Source organism: Bactrocera latifrons, unplaced genomic scaffold, assembly GCF_001853355.1.
Source record: "Bactrocera latifrons isolate USDA-ARS-PBARC rearing strain unplaced genomic scaffold, ASM185335v1 scaffold_364, whole genome shotgun sequence".
Taxonomy (NCBI): domain Eukaryota; kingdom Metazoa; phylum Arthropoda; class Insecta; order Diptera; family Tephritidae; genus Bactrocera; species Bactrocera latifrons.
In genome coordinates, this window is record NW_017537006.1 from 127,872 (window position 1) to 147,731 (window position 19,860).

The window sequence follows — 19,860 nt, forward strand, 5'->3', positions numbered from 1 at the left end:
GTGAATCGCTGCCTGCCAAGAAAGCCAAGTGCGGAAAATGTGGAGGGGCTCTAAGTGTGCATGGAATTGACTTTGCGAATGACTACTCCTTATTGCATTTATTATTGCAATGTTCGCGTGTGTGTTTGCTAGTTTTCAAGTAACTGTTTCACGGGCTAACCGACACGCACATGTGGAAGAGAGCCAACTAAGCGTGAAATAAATGAATAAACACACACTCAACCTTGCATGCGTCTGTACTTTCTTGCGCATTCGTTGGCCAGCCAGGCCCTACTTGTTGCTCCATCTTCGTTTTCGCGCATTTGCTGTGCCTGTGTGTTGATGTGCTCAGCTGAAAGATCACGACGTCAAAGTTCTTTAGCATGCAAATTCAACTGTACATTTGGCAACAAAAGCAAAAAAATAACTCTCTCTTTAAGACAGATTTGAAGCGGCGGCGAATGAAGTAATGCTGGTTTTGGTTCCGGGGAACGTATGGCCAAACAATTTCAGATTCCCTATTAAAACTTAAAGGTTCTAGCGACTGGATAAAGTTGAAATCGACTCGCTCAAAAATTTCATTTCATTCCTCGGCCACTTAGTGCCTGCGTTCTACTATCTACATCCACAGCAAAATCTGGGTTAAGCGCTCTTAAAGTATTTAAATTCAATCCAAAAAACAAAAGCTGGTGTTTTAATATGCTCCTTAATATTTTTGTGTTTCTAACTTGAAATCTGTTCAATGCCATGATTTTTAGCGTTGCCATACTTTCTCAAATATGACAGATGTACTCAAAAGTTGCGAGGGCGTTACTGTAATCGCTCACATTTATGCGTATAAAGGCTTTCCGGTTTCAGAGCTAAAGCTGCTGTACCCGCTTCACACGCCGGATATTTATGGGCCGTTATCAATATTACCATGAGCGTTGTTGAGCTTTTTGACAATCATAATTTTACGTTTTAGTTGATTTTCAGCCGCTTTTCAACCACTTTCCAGCAATGTTGCCCTTTCTATGCTTCGCACTGCCAGCTCATTCATCACTTGCCTTTGCAAGTGCTTTAACCCACAAGTGTGAGGATTGCAAAGCGTCTGTGTGCATGTGGTCCAGGCCGTCGCAGTGTTAAAAAGTGGAAGACAGGCATTTGTGCCTAATAATAGATGTAATAATGTTTGTTTGAGTGCTGATGCCCGACTGTTGACGACCCAGCCACATCCCCGCCCGAGGAGTGAGTATTGTTTTATTTTATCCTTTTATTTTTATCCTTTTTTGTATTACTGCCCTGGCGCAGGGACTTATCCGGCCGGTTGGCGTGACGGTTTGCCCAACACGAGCACACACAAATGAGCTCTCGCCATTTATTTTATATTCTTCGTATGTATTCTTAATCCAAAAGGCCTCTAACATGTGGTCTGTCTCATGCGTGCATGTGTGTGCGTCCATGTGAAATGTGTGGCGTCGTCAACACATCCTTTGGGACTTTGTTTGTCAGTTAAAGTGAATGTTTCCCACAAATATGTAAGCGTTGATGGCTTTTCAATTAGGTTTTATGGTTTTTCTTTTATTCGACCCTTGTGAATACTTTGCGTGCAGTAGTCGGTGAGTGTGTGATGATACATTTCATGATGTCTGTCCGGGCTGTCAATAATGATGGCGCAAGCGAATAAATTAATAAGCTGAGACCGAAATTGCTTAGTTTTTGAGCGAAAAATACACGAAAATGCTATTACTGGGGTTTCTCTGAAATACCCTTTGAATGGCTTAAAAAAATATAGCCGGAGTCATTATTCATAAAGTCAAATGGTTTTCGGCGTATATGCTCGCCTCTCTTAAATGCAATATTGTCCTACATACTCAATTTCGGACGACACTCTAATCAACCAGTGGATATTGAGCCATATAAGCTCGATGTTTCGGCACCTCATGAATTGTCTGTGAAAAATTTAATGGTCCAAATTAACATCTGCGATTCTTTGCTGAAACGAAATGAAATCGAACCCTTTCTGAAGCGAGTGGTAACAGGGGGCGAAATTTGAATCAAATACGACAATAATGTGCGAAAAAGATCATGGTACAAGCGTGATGAAGCTCAACAAATGGTCACAAAGCCAGGATTGACGCCTCGAAAGTTTATGCTGAGTGGTTGGTGGGTTTGGAAGGAAACCATTCGCTATGAGCTGCTCCAACCTGGTTGAACGATTAACTCTACATTTATTGATAGCGCGATTGAAGATAGCAAACGAAAATACGTCCAGAACTGATCAACAGAAAGGGCTTCGTCTTCCATCAAGACAACGCTAAGCCACACACATCTTTGATAACTCGCAAAATTGGGTGAGCTTGGCTGGTAAGTTTTGATGCATAACCTTACACCATCGGACTGCCATTTGTTACGGTCAATGCTGAACTCTCGTAATGGAGTAAAGTTGGCTTTAAAAGAAGGCTGTGCAAATTTCTTGTCGCAGTTTTTCACCGAGAAACCAGAAAAGTTTCACGCTGATGGAACAATGGCTCTAGCGGAAAAATGGCAGAAAGTGGTCGTCTTAAATTGTAACTATTTGGTTCATGAAAGTTTATCTCATATATATAAAAAAAAAAAAAATAAGTTGAAGTTTGATTACAGATACCAAAATACTTTTTCAACTACCCAATATACTAGTTCTTTCTGATTCGTTAGTAGTTAGAGCTTGTAATGATGCCACTTAATTACACTTATTATTTTCATATAATCCTTACATAGTTGCATTGAATAACGCTGAAAAACAGATTGCAAAATATATCAGAAGGATTTTCGCATTCAGTGACACTTCGGTAATCGTTGAAGGGTTCAAGTTCATTTCGGCGCATTTCAGCATGTGACAAATTAATTAAAATTTGCCACTTAATTGCACTGATTAGTAACAATTTATATATATTAATATGCACTTATCAAAACGCAGCGGAAGGTCGCGTTTATTTCCATGCTGCTGGAGACGGTATACTCACACACACACACACTTGTCAGCGAAGGACATATCAATGCGCTTATGCGCTTCCAGCGGCATATTTCAATGCGCAAGTGCAATCGTTGCATTCAATAAAAAGCGCGCATTTGAATTTGCAATAAAAACTTTTCAAAAAATATTAATATGAAGCATTGGATGAGCACGCACACACATAAACGCCGAATACATAACTGCATAGGTGTTGAAGCTTGCAGGGCCTAAGGGACTGTTCGTCGCACTTCTGGGGCGCTACATGGCCGCCTGCCTGCGTGCCTTTGTAGCTGACTGACAGACATTTCTAATTAAGTGTTCGGTCGTTCAATTAGCGAAGTGCAATTGCTGCCTGCCATGCAATGTTATTAATCTACACACATACACAGCCGCATACGTACACAATAATACACATGTATGACGGGTATGTGTGCATTTTGTTCATTTCGCCGCTGATGGATTAGCGCAACGTGTGATTTCRCTTTTGAAAAGTGCAATAAAAACAAAAGTTGCCACTGACAGTGGCACACGCGCGCCGATCTGGCGGAGCACGAAACATGGAGCACCAATTGTTAATTTTTCGCTGGCAAAAGTGTAAGTGKGTGCGCACGACAGSAAACAAAGAACGCTCCGAAGGGAGTAAAAAGTTCAAATAATGACATGCGAGGGCGTGAARGGGCGCCAACCATACAACGGTAGCTAGAAGGAGGTGGCACAGCTGAGGGCTGCGGGTAGTGAAGGCCGTAAGTATGTAAAGCATAGTAATTTGCTACAAGTGAGCATCTTTATAGATATAAAGTAATATTTGAAAACAGCAGACGCTAATCAGATATGCCCATAAGTCCATTACAAGTCCTCTAGAAAATACCAATTTTTATCACAAAATATAGTGTCAACACAGACCGCGAGGTCTTATTCCTCAAATTTCCAATTCCAAATTCTGGCTTTCAGCATTTCGGACACCCCTACTAAAATGGCTGGTTACGTGTGTGCAAGCCGAGGCAAAATCATAAACGGTGTTGCAAATAATGGCAAAAAGTTATTATTGCATTTATTACAGCCTGAAACGGCGGCAGCGCATGGCAACAACACCAGCAAAGCCAACACCGAAGGGCTTTATGTCGACAACGGGAAGCAATCGTTGTAGCAACTCGTGTACTCCGATCTGTTTGCTGGGTCACGCTCCTAACAATATGCAACACACCAAATGAGCACCCATCTCGCAAAAGCACACAGCACACAGCACACAGCACACGCACACACATACACGTACTCTCGCTTTCGCTGGAGCGGCGCACAGCGAACGGGTGCGACTTCGTCCACAGCTCCAGAGCTACACACTCGCTCGCGCATAATGATGATGAGCATTGGGCATGAATGAAAACTAAACTCATCAGCGCCAAACAGTGCTACGCTATTGGGCTGTTGCCGTTGCCGTTGCCGTCGGTGGTAGTGTTGACGTCGGCGCGGCGGAAAGGCGCAATGGGCACGAGCGAGCTGGCAGCGGCACAGCAAGGAACAACTTTTCCATTTTAATAAAATTTTAATGAAAATTTCTGTTTATAGCACTGCCGCAATGTAATGCCTTGATGTTTGCGTGTGTGTGTGCGTGTGAGTGCGCTTACAGCCGTTAAAGACACGGACTGACATGGGGTCAGAGCAATAATAACAGCGAAAGCAAATAATAACAAACAAAAAAATTAAGTTACAATAAAAAGGGAGGCACGAAGATTTTAACACTTGCTGCACTGGGGGAAAGCGGGGCTGGTCGCATTTAAAAATGCTTAAAGTACACGTGGATTAAGTAGTTACGCAGTTGTGCCATAGAGATATCGCCGAGCTCTGAGAAAATATTTTGTAAAAATTTTGTTTTTCAGGTTCYGAACARTTGGCGCCTTTGAAGAGAGTTTATTTTTGATTACAAAAGCAAAACTTAAGCACTGCTTYAATCTAACGGTGAACTTGCCATAAATATATGAAGCCTTACGCYTAACCCTTACTAACGTGAAAAGGAAGTCACTGATTCTGCAATGGCATGCATCGGTTCTGCAACAAGTATCTTTGAGGAGTCATTCYATTGTAGAAGCGCGATGGACGGCCTCAAWGKAACTCGACTGAGATAGTTAGCGTCGCTTCTATCGCAAAAATCCGTAATAAATCATTCGCTTAATGAACYCGCACACATACTTGGGCGCATGCCAGACTGTATACACATTTCACAAACATCTTGGGATGCCAAAGCAGGTGGCGACTCATAAAGTATGGAGCCAGCAGCCGGCGGTCCGATTACACTACGTGCGGGTATTTGTATGTGTGTGTGTGTGTGTGTGTGTGTGTGTGTAGGGGAAGCCTTTGGAAAAATAATTAATGTAGAAATATTATTCCGTTATTAAAAGTAGAAAATATGAATATCAGGCAGCTATAAGGAGCGCACGCAAGATGAAGGCACCCTGAAAGATGTGCAGAGCAAATGAGGAAGAATAAAGGGATTCGCAGAGCTGTGTTTAACCGCCGCATCGTGGCGTAGGCAACGCCATTGCAAAGGCAGCAGGAGCGGATGTTTGGGCAGCGGTAGCAGCGGTCCTCGAATGACACGGCCAGGATTAAATGCCAAGTCAAACCGCAAGCCGACCGAGATGACAAGCCGTAGGATATCGCGCGGCGCGTTGGCGTTATGGAGTGTTGACGGCGGTTGCATGGATTTATGGTAATCGCAACCGCTGCAGCCGCACCATTCGTAGCTGGRGGGSCGGTGGGGYGAAAGGTGCGAGGTGTGCGAGCGCGCTTTATTAAAAAGGCAATGGCAGAAGACGTGATAAAAATGTATTGGYGGTGCGAGGCATTTGATTCGAATTATTATTGCGTATTGCGTTGATATGCAGTTAATTAGAAAGAATGCGCGAAGCCTTGGCCGTTWTTCTGTCCGTTGSCGAACGCCCGCGTAACTCCTGCTGTTGATCGGCGCGCTGCGAGTGTTTGTTGGCTTTGTTGTAGCCATTGCAATATAAAGTGAGTGCATTTGACGTCGTTGCAGGGCGATTAGAAGAGAGGAAGGGRTGAATTTAATTTCCGTAAACGCAGCAAATTTTATCAAATAGAACCGCTAGGGCATTAATTATGATCATATAACCGACAGCAGAAAAAATGCGAACAATAAAAGGAGGTTCATTGAAATATACATTGGAATTTCCATTAAATGAGCGCGCTAAGRATTTGTGTGCAGCTTTATTAAAGATTATATTTTCCGTTGWTCGATAAGCAGTTGCTATACTTGTACGAGTATGAACCCAAAAAAAAATTTATCTAGAAGTTCAAGATGCGCACTGTAACCAAACTTTTAATAAGGCAAAGTCAAGTGATGACAATGMCTCATATGAAGTTTTAGCGTTGGGTCTGAATGTTTATTGGCTTATTCATAGCGGATTTTTTTTTGTTTGGTTTGAGGAGAACTATTTATATGTAATCCGCTAAGGATCTTTTTTGGGATCACGCCCAGTTGGTACTATCTAACATTACTGGACTTGCGAAATAGCATGCTTACGTAATAAACCCTTAACTCCGCCTACTTTAGCTTGCATTTGGACCTCCGGGATCGCCGTTAGGCATTACTTCGCAGGASCAACCTGGGCAAGAATGCCTTTTCACAAACTCGTTGTGTCTTAAGCATCTCTGGTTTTTCTTCTCTCATTCTCAATTCGTGGATCGCTATTGCGGCCCAATTTTTCATTTTCGCCCATACCAGCTTTGACTGCAGCATATGACTTATAATGTTGGAGGGCGTCATTCTTTGGTTTATCATTCGTTCGTACTACTCTCCACTACATTTCTCAAGTAGGAGAAAAGATATGGTGAGCGTGTTTTCATCGACACTGCTGCAGAAAGAGCATCTTGTGTCGTACTCCTTGTATTCTCTGAAACAGATAAAAGTCTATTTCCCCATATTGTCTCTCAATCCAGGWTGATACATCTTCYTTTTTCTGTCGCATCCCATTGTCTTTGCAACTATTCGAGACTCGCCAGTCTTATCTTTTTTCGCTGGTCAGTCGYTAGATGCCTACTTTARCTAGTARGGTTCTCCTAMTTTGGCTGRRGCCAYSATGTGCTTTGAAATTCAGTCTCGCATCAATCATAACGCCAAGGTACCTCAGTGAGTTTCGCGTTGTAACGTTGCATCCATCGATATTTAAGATGACCGTTTCTAGTTCTTTTCTGTTCGTGATAAGCATCGCTGMCGTCTTTTCTCTTGYCAGCTGCAGCTTAGTTTCCGTGAGCCAATCCATAATTTTTGTGATTTAGAATAGTTCTTTCACAACGATTGTGACATCAATTCGTCCACATAGCCAATTACTTATTTGAGTCTCTTTTGGCAGCGTTAGGCGTAACACCCCATAGTAGAGTACATTCCAGGGTAATGGACTCAATTCGGACTACAGCTGCTAATTATCCTTAGCATATCTTTATATGTCTTTCTTGCCTCYAGAGCGCTAATAATATGTGGCCAGAATGCAGAAATAAAAGCATKTTTATCGTCAAGTGTGACRACTGCGCAATATTTTTTCGCCTTAAAACTGCCTGGTTCCTCTCTCTTGGCCGCAATGTCGGTTAATTTTCCGGTTGCGTCTATGATGGATCGATGTCTCCTGAAACCAAATTACTTTTCAGATAAGACAGACAGYTCTCCTTCTAGGTGACGTTCCAAGYGTGTTCAGATCAGCTTTTTCAATATTTTAGCCATCGTATCGATTATAGRAAATGGACGATATGCCCTCGGCTTGTCCGCCGGTTTGTTTGGTTTCTGAAGGAGGGCCAGGCGCTGCTTCTTCCATACCCGTGGAAAAACGCCTTCATTTAGGTACCCAGAAAAAATTTCAGAGAAAGTATTGTTAAGTGCCTTGTTCCGAATGCCATCAAGTCAAGGTTTTCTTGCATTGCCTTTGTTCATTCTGTGAAGTTGCCTCCAACGACACACATAAGCTGTTATTTACTTAACAAAATTCAAGTCTTCAAAAAGTCGGTTGGTTAAAAATAAATGACTTTAGTAATTCGCGTAATAAATTTAATTCTAAAAGGAAACATTAAACTTTTGCTTAAACTCAACCAAAATACTTAACACAGAATGGCTAAGCTCTAAGTCTCAGCATGGGCACAGTTTCCTCCAGCTCCCACCGGGGAGGTGTGTTTATGTGCAAAGCACGTCAGCGATCAAACACCTCATCAATTATAAATACAGGTATTAAAAGTCATAAAAACATTAGCAGAAAAAGTGTGTACAGCCGGGTGAGTGTGTTCGGCAAACTTTGGCTCGCAACTTTTGTGATTAATGATGTAACACTTTTAAAACTTAAGTGGAAAAGCGAGTAGTGCCGACGGCAAAAGTCAAGCTCTGACCAAAACAAAAAAAAAAAAAACAAAAAATTTAACAGTTTCTGGCACAAGTTGCATGTGACAAAAATAACTGCTATAATCGGCGACAACTTCGCAGTTGTTGTTTTTGTCAAATGTAAAACTAAACCAATTTGATGTAAATAATATAGACATATGCGGTAAGAGAGTAGTACTAGGAGCCATCAGGAAGACCACGTGCACACGAAAAKCTAATATTCAAATAGTAAATGAGAAAGCTTGTACTCTGTTTGCGAGGAAAAGGTAGTCGACAAATTTTCAGCGCGCCGCTGCGTATACGCGACTTCGAACTTGAGCAGTCTACGCAACAGCTGTCCACAGCAGACAAAGACAGGATTCGTTTTGGACCTTTTTTTGCATTTGAACTGGAATATCGGAAAGATTTTCAAAAAATATTTCAAAAAGTTTTCTGGAATAAAGCTAAATTTATAAGCAGATCTATAACTCTATCGAAGTTATTAGAAATTTGACGGCAGCTAATGGAAAAATAAAACGAAAGTCTTTCATTAAAAAAAAAAGAAGATTAACTCGTGTGCAATCTCCGTTCCGCATATTCGGCTCTCCACAGAACAAAAATGAAGTTGCTTGGRAAAAGTAGTCAATTGTTGTTTTTGGATCGCCGTCATATTTTTCTCAATCTACGTATGCCGTAACACAATTTATGAGAATGACAAATGGTTACTGCGCTGTCACAATATGTAAAACTTTACCCCGAGTTTGGCCAAAATACAAAAAAAAAAGTCGAAAACAAAAGCACTGCAGGCAAAGCAAAGCAAAGCAATTGAGGAGACACTGCATGCAGAGTATTAGAGTAGAAGTAAGTACGCTTCGCTTATAGAAGGAAGCACTCCTAAGTCATTGCGGTTGCCATATGAATGGGCTAGCGACTGCGGATATCCGCAAGTAATTTTCACACTTACGTATGCGYATGTGTGTGAGWATGTTAGTGTGATCGTAATTGTGGCTGCCGAATCAAAAGTTTCACCGGAAGCGATGGCGTTGGCACTCAGCAAAACCAGAGCAGGCCTCGGCGGCAACCGAAGTGGCTGTGTTGGTCCCAGCAGTTAAGTAGCAGGAGTTGTGTGTGCATTAGTGGACAGCGGACCCCGCCCTACACTGCGTCCAAATCGAAGTCAAACTCAAAACAACACACGAAACTGCTTAGACATGCACATGTTTGTGTCGGCGAGTGTGTCGRTGAGTGTGTGTGCGATCACACATATTTAAAAGTTAATGTGTTTGCATGAGCATAGCAGAGAGCWATGTGACAATCATGAGTGTTGGCACTATTTGTGCAAGTGTTTCAGCCCCTTGGCGAAAAGTTTGTGTCAACGATTAAAAGTAAAGTAAAGTTGGCGTAAACGAGCATATGCCAGGCGAAACTGTCATAAGCGCACACATACCCACACACACACACACACACACAAGCGCAAGTGCTTAGGAACGCCTGAGCGGACTGAGTCAGTGACAAAATTATGAAAAACTTTGCAACTGTCAACCACTGCAGAGATAACTAAGCAACGACTCTCCACATGGGGAGAACGGTCCGCCAGCGAAAAAGTAACACAAAAATAAGGCMAAAATTGGAAAAATAAGATACACTAGAAAATGCTCGTAGTCAGCGAAATACATACAGCGGCTGAAGTCGCAGACTCGTGAAATGCGAGCTGGCGCCACACTCCACGCATCACATTAACTGTCACTTATTTGTAATTCAGACGCCGCGTCCGAAATGCGCAGAGATAAACAATTGAATTAGTGAAGCTCATAAAAGTCATAACRGATCATATAAATAATACACAATATGATTTTACTGCAATCACTTTAATTTGAGCAGCTCATCTGATAATTTGGCAATTGCGTGGACGTCAGGGGAAGCAATGGCAAGCTAGACCCCACACACAGCATCGCAGCATTTAGTATGGCTGGGCCTTCGCAGATTGGTGGGTAATTGTCTAGGAAAAATTGTTTTCAAATCATAAATTCCTTTTTTTTCTTTTTTTGGTAAACATTTTCCTAAAATCTTAAACTCCTTTCTTCTTTGGTAATTGCCTCTCAGCTCTTACCGCGACTTAGCTAGAACTAGAGAAATTTTCGTAAAAGCATAAACGCCTCTCTTTAAATTATACAAATACAATAATCCGATAGCTTCCAGGTAAGAAATTCGCTATGCACTCCGCTCCGCCAGTTAAGTCAACTTCATGTCTCTGCCCTCATCCTCATGGTCATTCTTATTGTCAAGCTGCTTAATTGCCGAAATTACCACATTCAATTAAAAATAGAAAGGCAAAAGACATGGACATAATTTCCTTAGTTGCTTTTGTACAGTTGTCTTGACGCTGTCGCATTAGCATACAAATCTTGCAAAGACGCTCCCTAATGGCTCTTTTGTGCCACAAAAATCGAATTACCAGCGCACGCCACTGTCAAGTCTCACTTTTAGCACAAAACTGCAAAAACTAAGGGCTGCCATGAAGAAACATGAAAAAATAGTTGCACACACACACACGCACGCCGAAAATGGGCGCTGAATACATTAAAGAGGTGGTGAGGGATATAAAAATATGTACATATGTATGTATGTATGTGCATATAAATAAAGTAATGGCAAATAAATGCAAACAACTGTAGTTTCGACAAACTTCATTGTAATTATTTCTTATTTTCCCTTGGCCTTCGCTCAAATTTGCCTGCGAGTTCTTTTTGCGAATATTCGTAGTTTCCAAAGATTTGTCTCAAGATAAGCTTGTGCACCACTTCGCAGTAGACGCGGCTTCCGCRCAAAGATAAAATCGGAACAAAAGCGAAAAATATATAGGCGAAAGGCGAACTTTCTTCGATAGTGTGTCCCTTGCCTCACAGCCTTGTACTATCACCCTCGCCTCCGCCTGCTGCTTGCCTGAGACAACATTTCTGTGTGCAAATGAAGTGAAATGGTTGGTAAAGTGCCGCGGAATTTGTTTCAGCCTCTGCATTTTGTTGAATTTCGATTTCACAGTAGTCAAAGTTCGCTTTATTTTATTTTATTTTATTTTTTTTGACAATTGGAAACTGCAGCGTTAACTGTTCTACTAACTTTTGATGCTCGCACTGAGATTGCCAAATAAAGTGAAACATTTGCCGAGCATTGGCGCCAAAACGAGCAAATTTCGTAAAAATCTACTAACAACTTGCGCTAATTGACAGAAAGTATCAAGCCATCAGATCCRCACTAAAAAATTCAAAAATACAAAAAGTTTAGATGCAAATTTAAGAGCAGCAACACGCTGGTTTACAGCTAAAATTTAAACGTCCATGTAAGAGAGACTACAGTGTTGGTCGGGTAAGTAATACGACTGGACTGGATTCGGTGGAGGGCCTTCCTAACTAACAAACGAGCGGCTGKTCAGTTGTCTGCGAGCACCTGGAAGTCAGGACAAACATTTTCGCGCGTCGTCTTTCTGTGCGTGATGCAAGTCGAAAATGCAGCGTTCGTTACAGCATAGGTACATGATTAAATTCTGTGTGAAAATAAATCAATAAATCTGCAGCAGAGACGTTTGATATGATCAAGCAGGCTTACTCAGATGTTGCTTTAGCAACAAATGGTGAGTTTCGGTGGCACCAGGTCTTTTTGGAGGGCCCCGAAGAGGTCGCTGATGAAGACCGRAAAAATTTGCAAATCCATAGTGAAAACGATGGCTATTGTCTTTTTTTGACATCAGAGAGAGACATCATCCACCATGAATTTGTTCATCCAAACTATTAACGCCAAGTTTAACATGGAAGTCCTCAAGAGACTCAAACGAAGGGTTAATCGGGTCCGACAACACATCGCAGTCGGTTGGAAGACAACGCACAGGCTCACACCGCCTTTCTTGTGAACAGCTACCTAACCATAGACTTTTTTGTTTCCTTGCCTGAAAAGGCCAATAAGAGGCAAGCATTTTGGGACGACAGAGCGTATTCACGAGGCATGCAGCTCGGCTCTCAAGGCTATTCCGGAGAATGCCTTCCATGACGCCTTCGACGCAGAAGGAGCCTATTTTGAAAGTTTTTAAAAATTTGTTCAACAATTTTTTTTTTAATCGACTCAGTCCTATTCCTTTCCGAACCAACCCTTTATGTCACAGAAGTTTTCACGAAGTCAAAGAGGATGAACACGATAACCATTCCCCGATTTCTCGGAACTGTTCGTTGAAAAGTTTTAAACTAGGCTATTTTTGGAAATTATTAACCGTTATGTGATATTGATTGCTAAAACTTAAAAATGTTTTCTTTAGTCATTACTTGGCAGTAGTTACCACAGCGCAACATTTACATTCAACCCCACCGTTTTGAGGTTATGACAACCTTCGGCGACGGGGTTAAGGAAAAAGCCACTTAAATAACGAACAAAAATTACGCTAAATGAATGAGAGGAGAGGCAAGTGCAAAAATRAAGCAGAAGCGCAATAAAATTATAAAGGAAATTAAGGGAGAGATATAAAATAGAAATGCAAGTAGCACTCTATGAAATGCTAAGAAGACTCGTAAAAGTAAACGAAATGTCGAACAAAGCAACTAATATAGCCGAATGAACAAAAGAAAGGTTGGCGCTGCACCACCCCTCATTCGTGTTGGGWAAAATAAAGAGGGAAGAGAAAGTTTTCTAATGTATGAAAATAAAGAGCAAAGAGCGAAAAAGAAACGAGACGCTGCAGCGCTGCGGAAGTTCCAATTACATTTGAAAGCGACACATAACTTCCGATGACTTCCAATTGCCGCAGCAGTAGAGTAGAGAACACACAGAGTCTCTGCGTGCTGCTACTTGCTGTCATAGCAGCAACAACAATGCATAATTGTGACAGCGGTCTGCAAATGATTCTATTTCTGTGCTTTTTTTTTCCATTTAACCGCGACAAAGTTGACGAAATGCTTGACATTACGAGCATCGCTGTGCCCGGCATCAACGCGATGGCCAGGGCGGGTCGTCGTGTCGCATGCGAACGACAATGATGAAGTGGCGAAATGATAAAATGAATGGAGCCAAGAAAGGCAACTGGCAAGAATAGAATTTACGCAACCTTCAGCAATGACGGAGTATGATATAAAATCACTTTTTTCAAGTCTCTACAAAGTTAGTGTCACATTGGAACAAATTTCGAAATGGCAYGCCTGGCAAAAAGTGAAAAAGTTATAAAAATTAGCATAGCATAATAGTGCGGCGTGGAAAGTGCAATCGCGGAGCTCGCACCTCGTTACGGCAATTTCTGTTTGGTCAGCATGAAATGTGGGAGGACTGCTCATGCCCCACTGGAGTTATGTTGCCGTATTGAAATACAGAAAAATAAGTATAATCATACAGAAAATGTCCACTACTTTTTTAGAACGGCTAATATTAAACGTACGCGGTTTGCCGGAAAGTAATAGGACTGAGTAGAATTAACAAAATTTTTTTAACCAATCGTTACAATTCTTTAAATATTTTCAAAATAGGCTTCTTCTGCGTCATTGCAGCGCTGCCAGCGCGATTTCCAAGCATTGAAGTTGTCACTTAAGGTACTCTCCGGAATAGCCTTGAGAGCCGAGGTGCACACAGCTCCTCTGTGTTTACAAAATGCTTACCTTTCATCGGCCGGCTGCGGAAGCGTTGGGATGCCGATCTTGATTAGGTAGCTGTTCACAAGAAATGACATGTGAGAGTGGGTGTTTTTGTGGTGCAACTCCCAATCGGTTGCGATCTCTTGGTGGACCCGATTGACTCTTCGTTTGAGTCTATTGAGGACTTCAACGTAAAACTTGGCTCTGACGGTTTGTCCAATATGAGCAAATTCATGACAATTGACATCGTTTTCACTTTGAGTTTGCTCATTCATCAGTGACTTCTAACCGGGCCTCTAAAATGCCTGGTGCTACCGAAAGACACCACTTCTCGCTAAAGAAGCATCTGTGAAAATCTGCTTGATCGTATCAAACGTCCCTGTCGCAGATTTACCGAGTTTCACACAGAGTTTAATAGCGTACCTCTGCTCTGACGAACGCTATACTTTCGGCTTGCATCACTCATAGAAACAAGTCRCKCGAAAATGTTTGTCCTGAMCCTSTAGGTGCTCGGAGAGAACTGACCAGCCGCTAGTACGTTAGCTAAGAACGCCCTCTACCGAATCCAGTCCGCGCGTGCACGCTCCGAAGTTCAGTAGCGGCAGAAGAAAATCAGTCCTATTACGCTCCGGACAAACCCTGTAGTTACCTGTCTCTTCGAGTATGCCCCGATACAATGTTTGAGAGTACTCATGTTGATTGCCCTAAGTGATTGTGGRCCATATTAAATTTGTATCCATTCACGTTTTTATCTTCTATCTGCTTCTTGCTGAATGCTTTTATGTTTTAATAGCTAGTCTTCCTCTTCCCTTCATGCGATTGTATGCATAATGTTGAAAGCCTTTAATTTAATGGTCTTTATTTATACCTTGAAATAATAATGGCAAACAAATGGCACTTTTATTCATGTCCCGATGAATGTTGTGACCCAGTTGCTAAGTGCGTCGCAGTTAAGTGAAATAGTTTCCTTGTTGTGTTCCTTTTTTTCTGGTGCAAAGTCAAACTGCACTCGCATTATTACAATGAAGCGCCATTCATATTGCAGGTGAGCTAACTGCTCGCATTGCTTCGAGCCATTATTTAATTAGATTGAAAATAAATTAGAAGAGGAAGTCAACGGAATCCGTTTCGCCTGCGTTTGCGGTTAATTATTGCAAGCCCAGCCGGTAGACGCAGCCCTTCACATCTCCTCAAACTGATTAGTACTTACACAGGCACATATGTATATATTTTGTGGAAGAACTTTGACTAAATTGACTAAGAGTCTGATGGTTTATTAAATTTCGACTCGAAAATGGTAAGYAATTTGATATCTACTTCGCTTTCAGCCGTTCTTATTTAGAGCGATTATGATAAATCAGTGTAACTTAAATTACTCACATGTAGTGATTAGCGATTACAGTTACACAAAACTGCCTTTAGTTTCTACTTCTAGAAATAATCTTATCCTAACATTCATAACACTGTCTACAACTAAATTAAATTTACGAAATTAAAATTAAGCAAATTAAAACCGAATTCCACCGTTATTTATTCTGTCGTATATATCACGCGTTAATGTCTCATAGCTGCCGGCGGGCGTTTTGTAGTAAAGTTCATCCTGTATGACATTCGGATTGTAGCCTTCTTTCTGCAGGTCCACCTTACGCAATTTGTATGTACCGGTTAGGTCAATGTGAGTTAGGAATCTTAAGAACTGCGGTCTGGCATAGACTGGAAGTGCCTCCGCCATATCTCGTGCGAAGCGTTCGAGATCCACTTCGCGCTGTGGGTCATAAATCGCCGCCATACCAGCGCGGCCTTCCGTATGCGGTATTATCACGCCATATACTACTGTGTCCTTGTAATTGGCCATATTACTAACTTGTGCTTCCACCTCACTTGTGGATACGTTCTCGCCCTTCCARCGAAACGTGTCGCCCGTGCGATCGACAAAGAAGAGGTAGCCACGTTCGTCAGACGTCAGTAGATCGCCTGATAGGAATGCCATGTCACCTTTCTTGAACACGTCACGTGCTATTTTCTTCGTAGACGCGCTTTCGTCAGCATAGCCCAGAAATTCTCTGGACGGATTGCCCTTAATTATTTTACCAATGAATACGCCTGATTCATTGGGGCCGCARCGTCTACACAAACCATCGGCACCACGTATGGGCTCACCAGTATCGGGGTCAGCTTTTATTATGGATATTGGATAGATTTGTGGCAGAATTCGAGAAACAAATCCAATTGCGCCAACAGTGTTGTCGTTGTTCATAATATTGGCATTTCCCTCTGTAGCTCCGTAGAATTCACCCACTTTTGGAATGTTGAAACGTTCAACAAAGCGCGACCAGATTTGCGGACGCAGCCCATTACCGAAAATCATACGAATTTTATGCGAACGATCGTATTCCGTTGGGGGCGTAGCTAATATGTAACGGGCCATTTCGCCGATATATTGTGCTATCTAGAGGCATATAAATTAAGTCATAGGAAATGGTATCTTATTTATTTGATTTGCTTACGGTGCAGTTGTAGCGCACACAGTCACTGAAATAACCCGAAGCTGAGAACTTTTTCCGAATAGCGACGGTCGAGCCGAAGAGCAGGGCTTGCCCCATGCTCATAACTCCACCGGCTGTGTGGTATAGCGGYAGTGGGGTGTAGTACACATCTTTGCTTCTGAAGTTCARGGCGTAGTGAATGCCGGCCGCTATAAATAGGTACCTGCAAATATTAGTTCAGAATAGAAATATTCACAAACCCTCGTATTGAATAGTTTAACATACCGGGAATGGGAGATTACTGCAGCCTTCGGTAGACCAGTGGTGCCGGATGTGTAAATATACATAAGCTTGTCGTGATGATTYGGGTGTTGAATGGTGCTCGGTTGCGTTGTGACATGGGTGGATGAGTTCATCAAGGTGGCCAAATCTTCTGCTGAGTTTCGAACTGCCCTATTTATTTCATTATTGAATTGATATAATTTTGCTGACATTTCAGACGCAACGCTTTCCACAGTMTCCGCAAAATCTTCGCCATAGATGAGAGCTAAGCATTTAGCCACGGTAATACTGTGCACCAGTGAGCGCTCCCTAAGGTTGGTGTTAATAAGTGCTGTTATAATGCCAAGCTTCGAAAGGCCCAACCATATGCCGACGAACTCGACGCGGTTCTCCAGCATCAATGCAATCACATCGCCCTTTTTGTAGCCGTGACTGTGAAATATGTCTGCAATGCGACTGGCAAACTGATCTAGTTGCCGAAATGTCCAAGACTGCGTCTCACTTATGATCGCAGTTTTGTCCGGATGCTTTGACACGTTCATTTGAAACATATCACTTATAGAAACGTTTCTGCGCTCATATCGCTTTATGAGCAAGAGTAGTTTTATGTAAGCCCATAGCGCGCTAATGAGGRGAGAAGAGAATTTTCATTAAAAATGTTAGATTAGCTTATTCTTATTACTCACGTAATATCGCGCTGAGAAGTTATGGCCGCTATATAGAACCAACGCCAGCCCAATGTCAYTAGTAACAAAMCAACAATGGCGACAAGCAATGCTGGCAGGCCGCTTGTCCATCCAAAGAAACTCCACAGCAGCGCGACGACCACRACTGCAGTACTCGCTGTGAGCACCACCAACAGAAGTTTACACTTAGTCGTTGGTTCGGGGTCGTCAGCTTCGACTTGCTGACTTGTCGASCCTTGACCTTGGCCATTTTGGATGCCATTCGAACCAGTCTGCTTGGGGTCTTTATGTACTTGTTTTTCGTCGTCTCCATCCACGTCAATAGTAGTATGTATCGTCCTTGACGCCTTTTCACTGCTCTCTGTGTTGCGTTGTTCAGCTTTTTCGAGCGGCAATTTAACCTCGACACTGGTTTGCTGATARGAGGTAAGATAAKAAATCGTTACACATTGTTGCATATATTATTTGAATCGCAGCTGCCTTCGTAATATAAAATATGGTAAATACATATATTGCTCTCTTATTAAATGAAATCATTATACAATTCACTTCTAATTTATTTAATTATGGGGTTCGATACCGCTGCCTCTGAAGTAGCAGMGAACTGCTCCAACAAACCYGCACGGCGACATGCTCACTAATACATGTAAAAATATTTATTTAGTCTGCCCTTTCGCGCCTAAGTCGTCATTCTAAAATGTATTATTTTGCATTACAAGTTGCTGGTACTTTTCCTACAGTGCGAATAATCAAGGCCCCAAGTCGGCCAATTAGTTTACAAAATATTACTAAGTACACATCGAATAGTGCGCCGTTCAGCACCGATGAAAATAGTTGTAGACCTCTGCGATAGCGATCTCGTATGCACGATAAATGCGATTCAACCAGTTGCTTTGTTAATTGAGAACCACTTAAATGTAATATGATATTGATCCCATAGCCAAAGTGCCGCTTTGCTGAATTTTTGTACCCTGAACTCGATTTAGTCGCTCAACTGGTTACTGAAACACGGCAAAAGACGCAAAACRAACAAAAAAGCAACAACAAACAGCACCTTCAGTTCACTCGCAGCTCCAAAGTGCCATAACTCAGAAGCAAAACTAGTGCAGAAGGTGCTCACATACACACACTCACATGCGCTGCCAGCACTGTTGATGCACATAGGAAAGACATAGCTCAGCTTAAGTGGCTTCGTCAATAGTTTGTTTATTTGCCTTTGTTATGTTTTGAAAGTAGAGATCTCAAAAAAAAAATTACTTAGAGTTGCGATAGAGGCCAGTGTTGGCTTTGTGGTTACTTCTTTGGTATTTCTTTAGCCGCTCCACTCGGCAGATGCATGGCTTTGTAGTTGTTGCAGTGTTTGATGGATTTGTACACCTTGTATGGTAGATTGCACATACTTTATTTAAGCGTGCTAGGCTTGGATACACGTGTACATAAAATTGAACATGAAAATTTGGCTGTGTTTTCGGACAGACATAGTCGAAATTGCTGTAAGTGCACTGAGCTGAAGTGTGTCAGCAAAATCGCGCACAATCTCCACAAATATGTTTGTGCATGTGTGTATGACACATTTTTTGCTATCTTAAAAGATTTCCCGCTCGCTTTTGAACAACCTTTACTTCAATTGCTTGCGTTCCATTTAACTTGGCCTTACRGTTGCATTGATCTCATTATTCTGCGCATCAACGGCGTTGACCTCGCCTGACCCCTCTATGGCAGCACTCATGACGCCGGTTGTTGGACACTGCTGGCACGTTGATCCGCAAACACACACAACTATCGCTAATCCGCTTTAGATACACTTATTAACACGCTTTCACGATTTACAGTTAATTGATTGCGTGTACTTATTAAATAACAAACGTATTCGAATGGAAGCGCATCTTTCGAGTTCAAATAGAAATTCACAACGYCGAAAACTCAATTTCATTCAWGTAGCCACAGGTGGTATACGGGCACTAACTAYACTGTCGTTAACTCTACTGTAGCACTGCTGCGCGGATGCTGTACTGAGTCGCGGCTATGCGCACATTTGTGTTGACGGCCCGCTTTGCACGATTTCACTTTTAGCTCTGTCACAGACCGTGCGCCGTTTGCGTTCGGCAAAGTGTGATCTTACACAATATTCACTACTGTCCACAGCCGCGTTCGCCGTTGCATTGACTCCGGCCGATCTACGGCTGAGCCACTGCTGCGATTCACAATTTCAAAAACAAAGCCACACACACGCTTACACATGGGCTCCAGTGCCTGCTAAACTGCTGCATACAGCTCAGCACAACTCGCTGCTTTTGACTCACCTGACCGGCGCGGCGACTATTCCGCAACATAAAATCATAAGTTACTTACTCCATACACATCACAGCACCACTATATTCTTATGAAAGGGTGATCGCTATCGCCTTCAGCTCAGAAACCAGTTTTATTCCAATAAGAAACCGTTGTGGTGCATTCTTAAAAGCCAATGCTGATACTACCAATGAGC

General features: G+C 42.2%; 2 protein-coding genes across 7 annotated transcripts in view; one reads left to right on the top strand and one right to left on the bottom strand.

The window, feature by feature from the left end:
- LOC108971896 overlaps positions 1-19,860 on the top strand; it is a 75,616-nt gene that overhangs the window by 9,737 nt on the left and 46,019 nt on the right. The gene's annotated exons all lie outside the window — the stretch shown is intronic.
- LOC108971898 (long-chain fatty acid transport protein 4-like) lies at positions 15,168-19,546 on the bottom strand. The gene is made up of 5 exons (XM_018938240.1): positions 19,030-19,546; positions 17,373-17,788; positions 16,690-17,310; positions 16,426-16,627; positions 15,168-16,367 (listed from the first exon to the last, which is right to left on the bottom strand). Exons 1-5 carry the CDS (start codon positions 19,099-19,101, stop codon positions 15,426-15,428), a joined length of 2,253 nt encoding a protein of 750 aa, XP_018793785.1. The 5' UTR covers positions 19,102-19,546; the 3' UTR covers positions 15,168-15,425.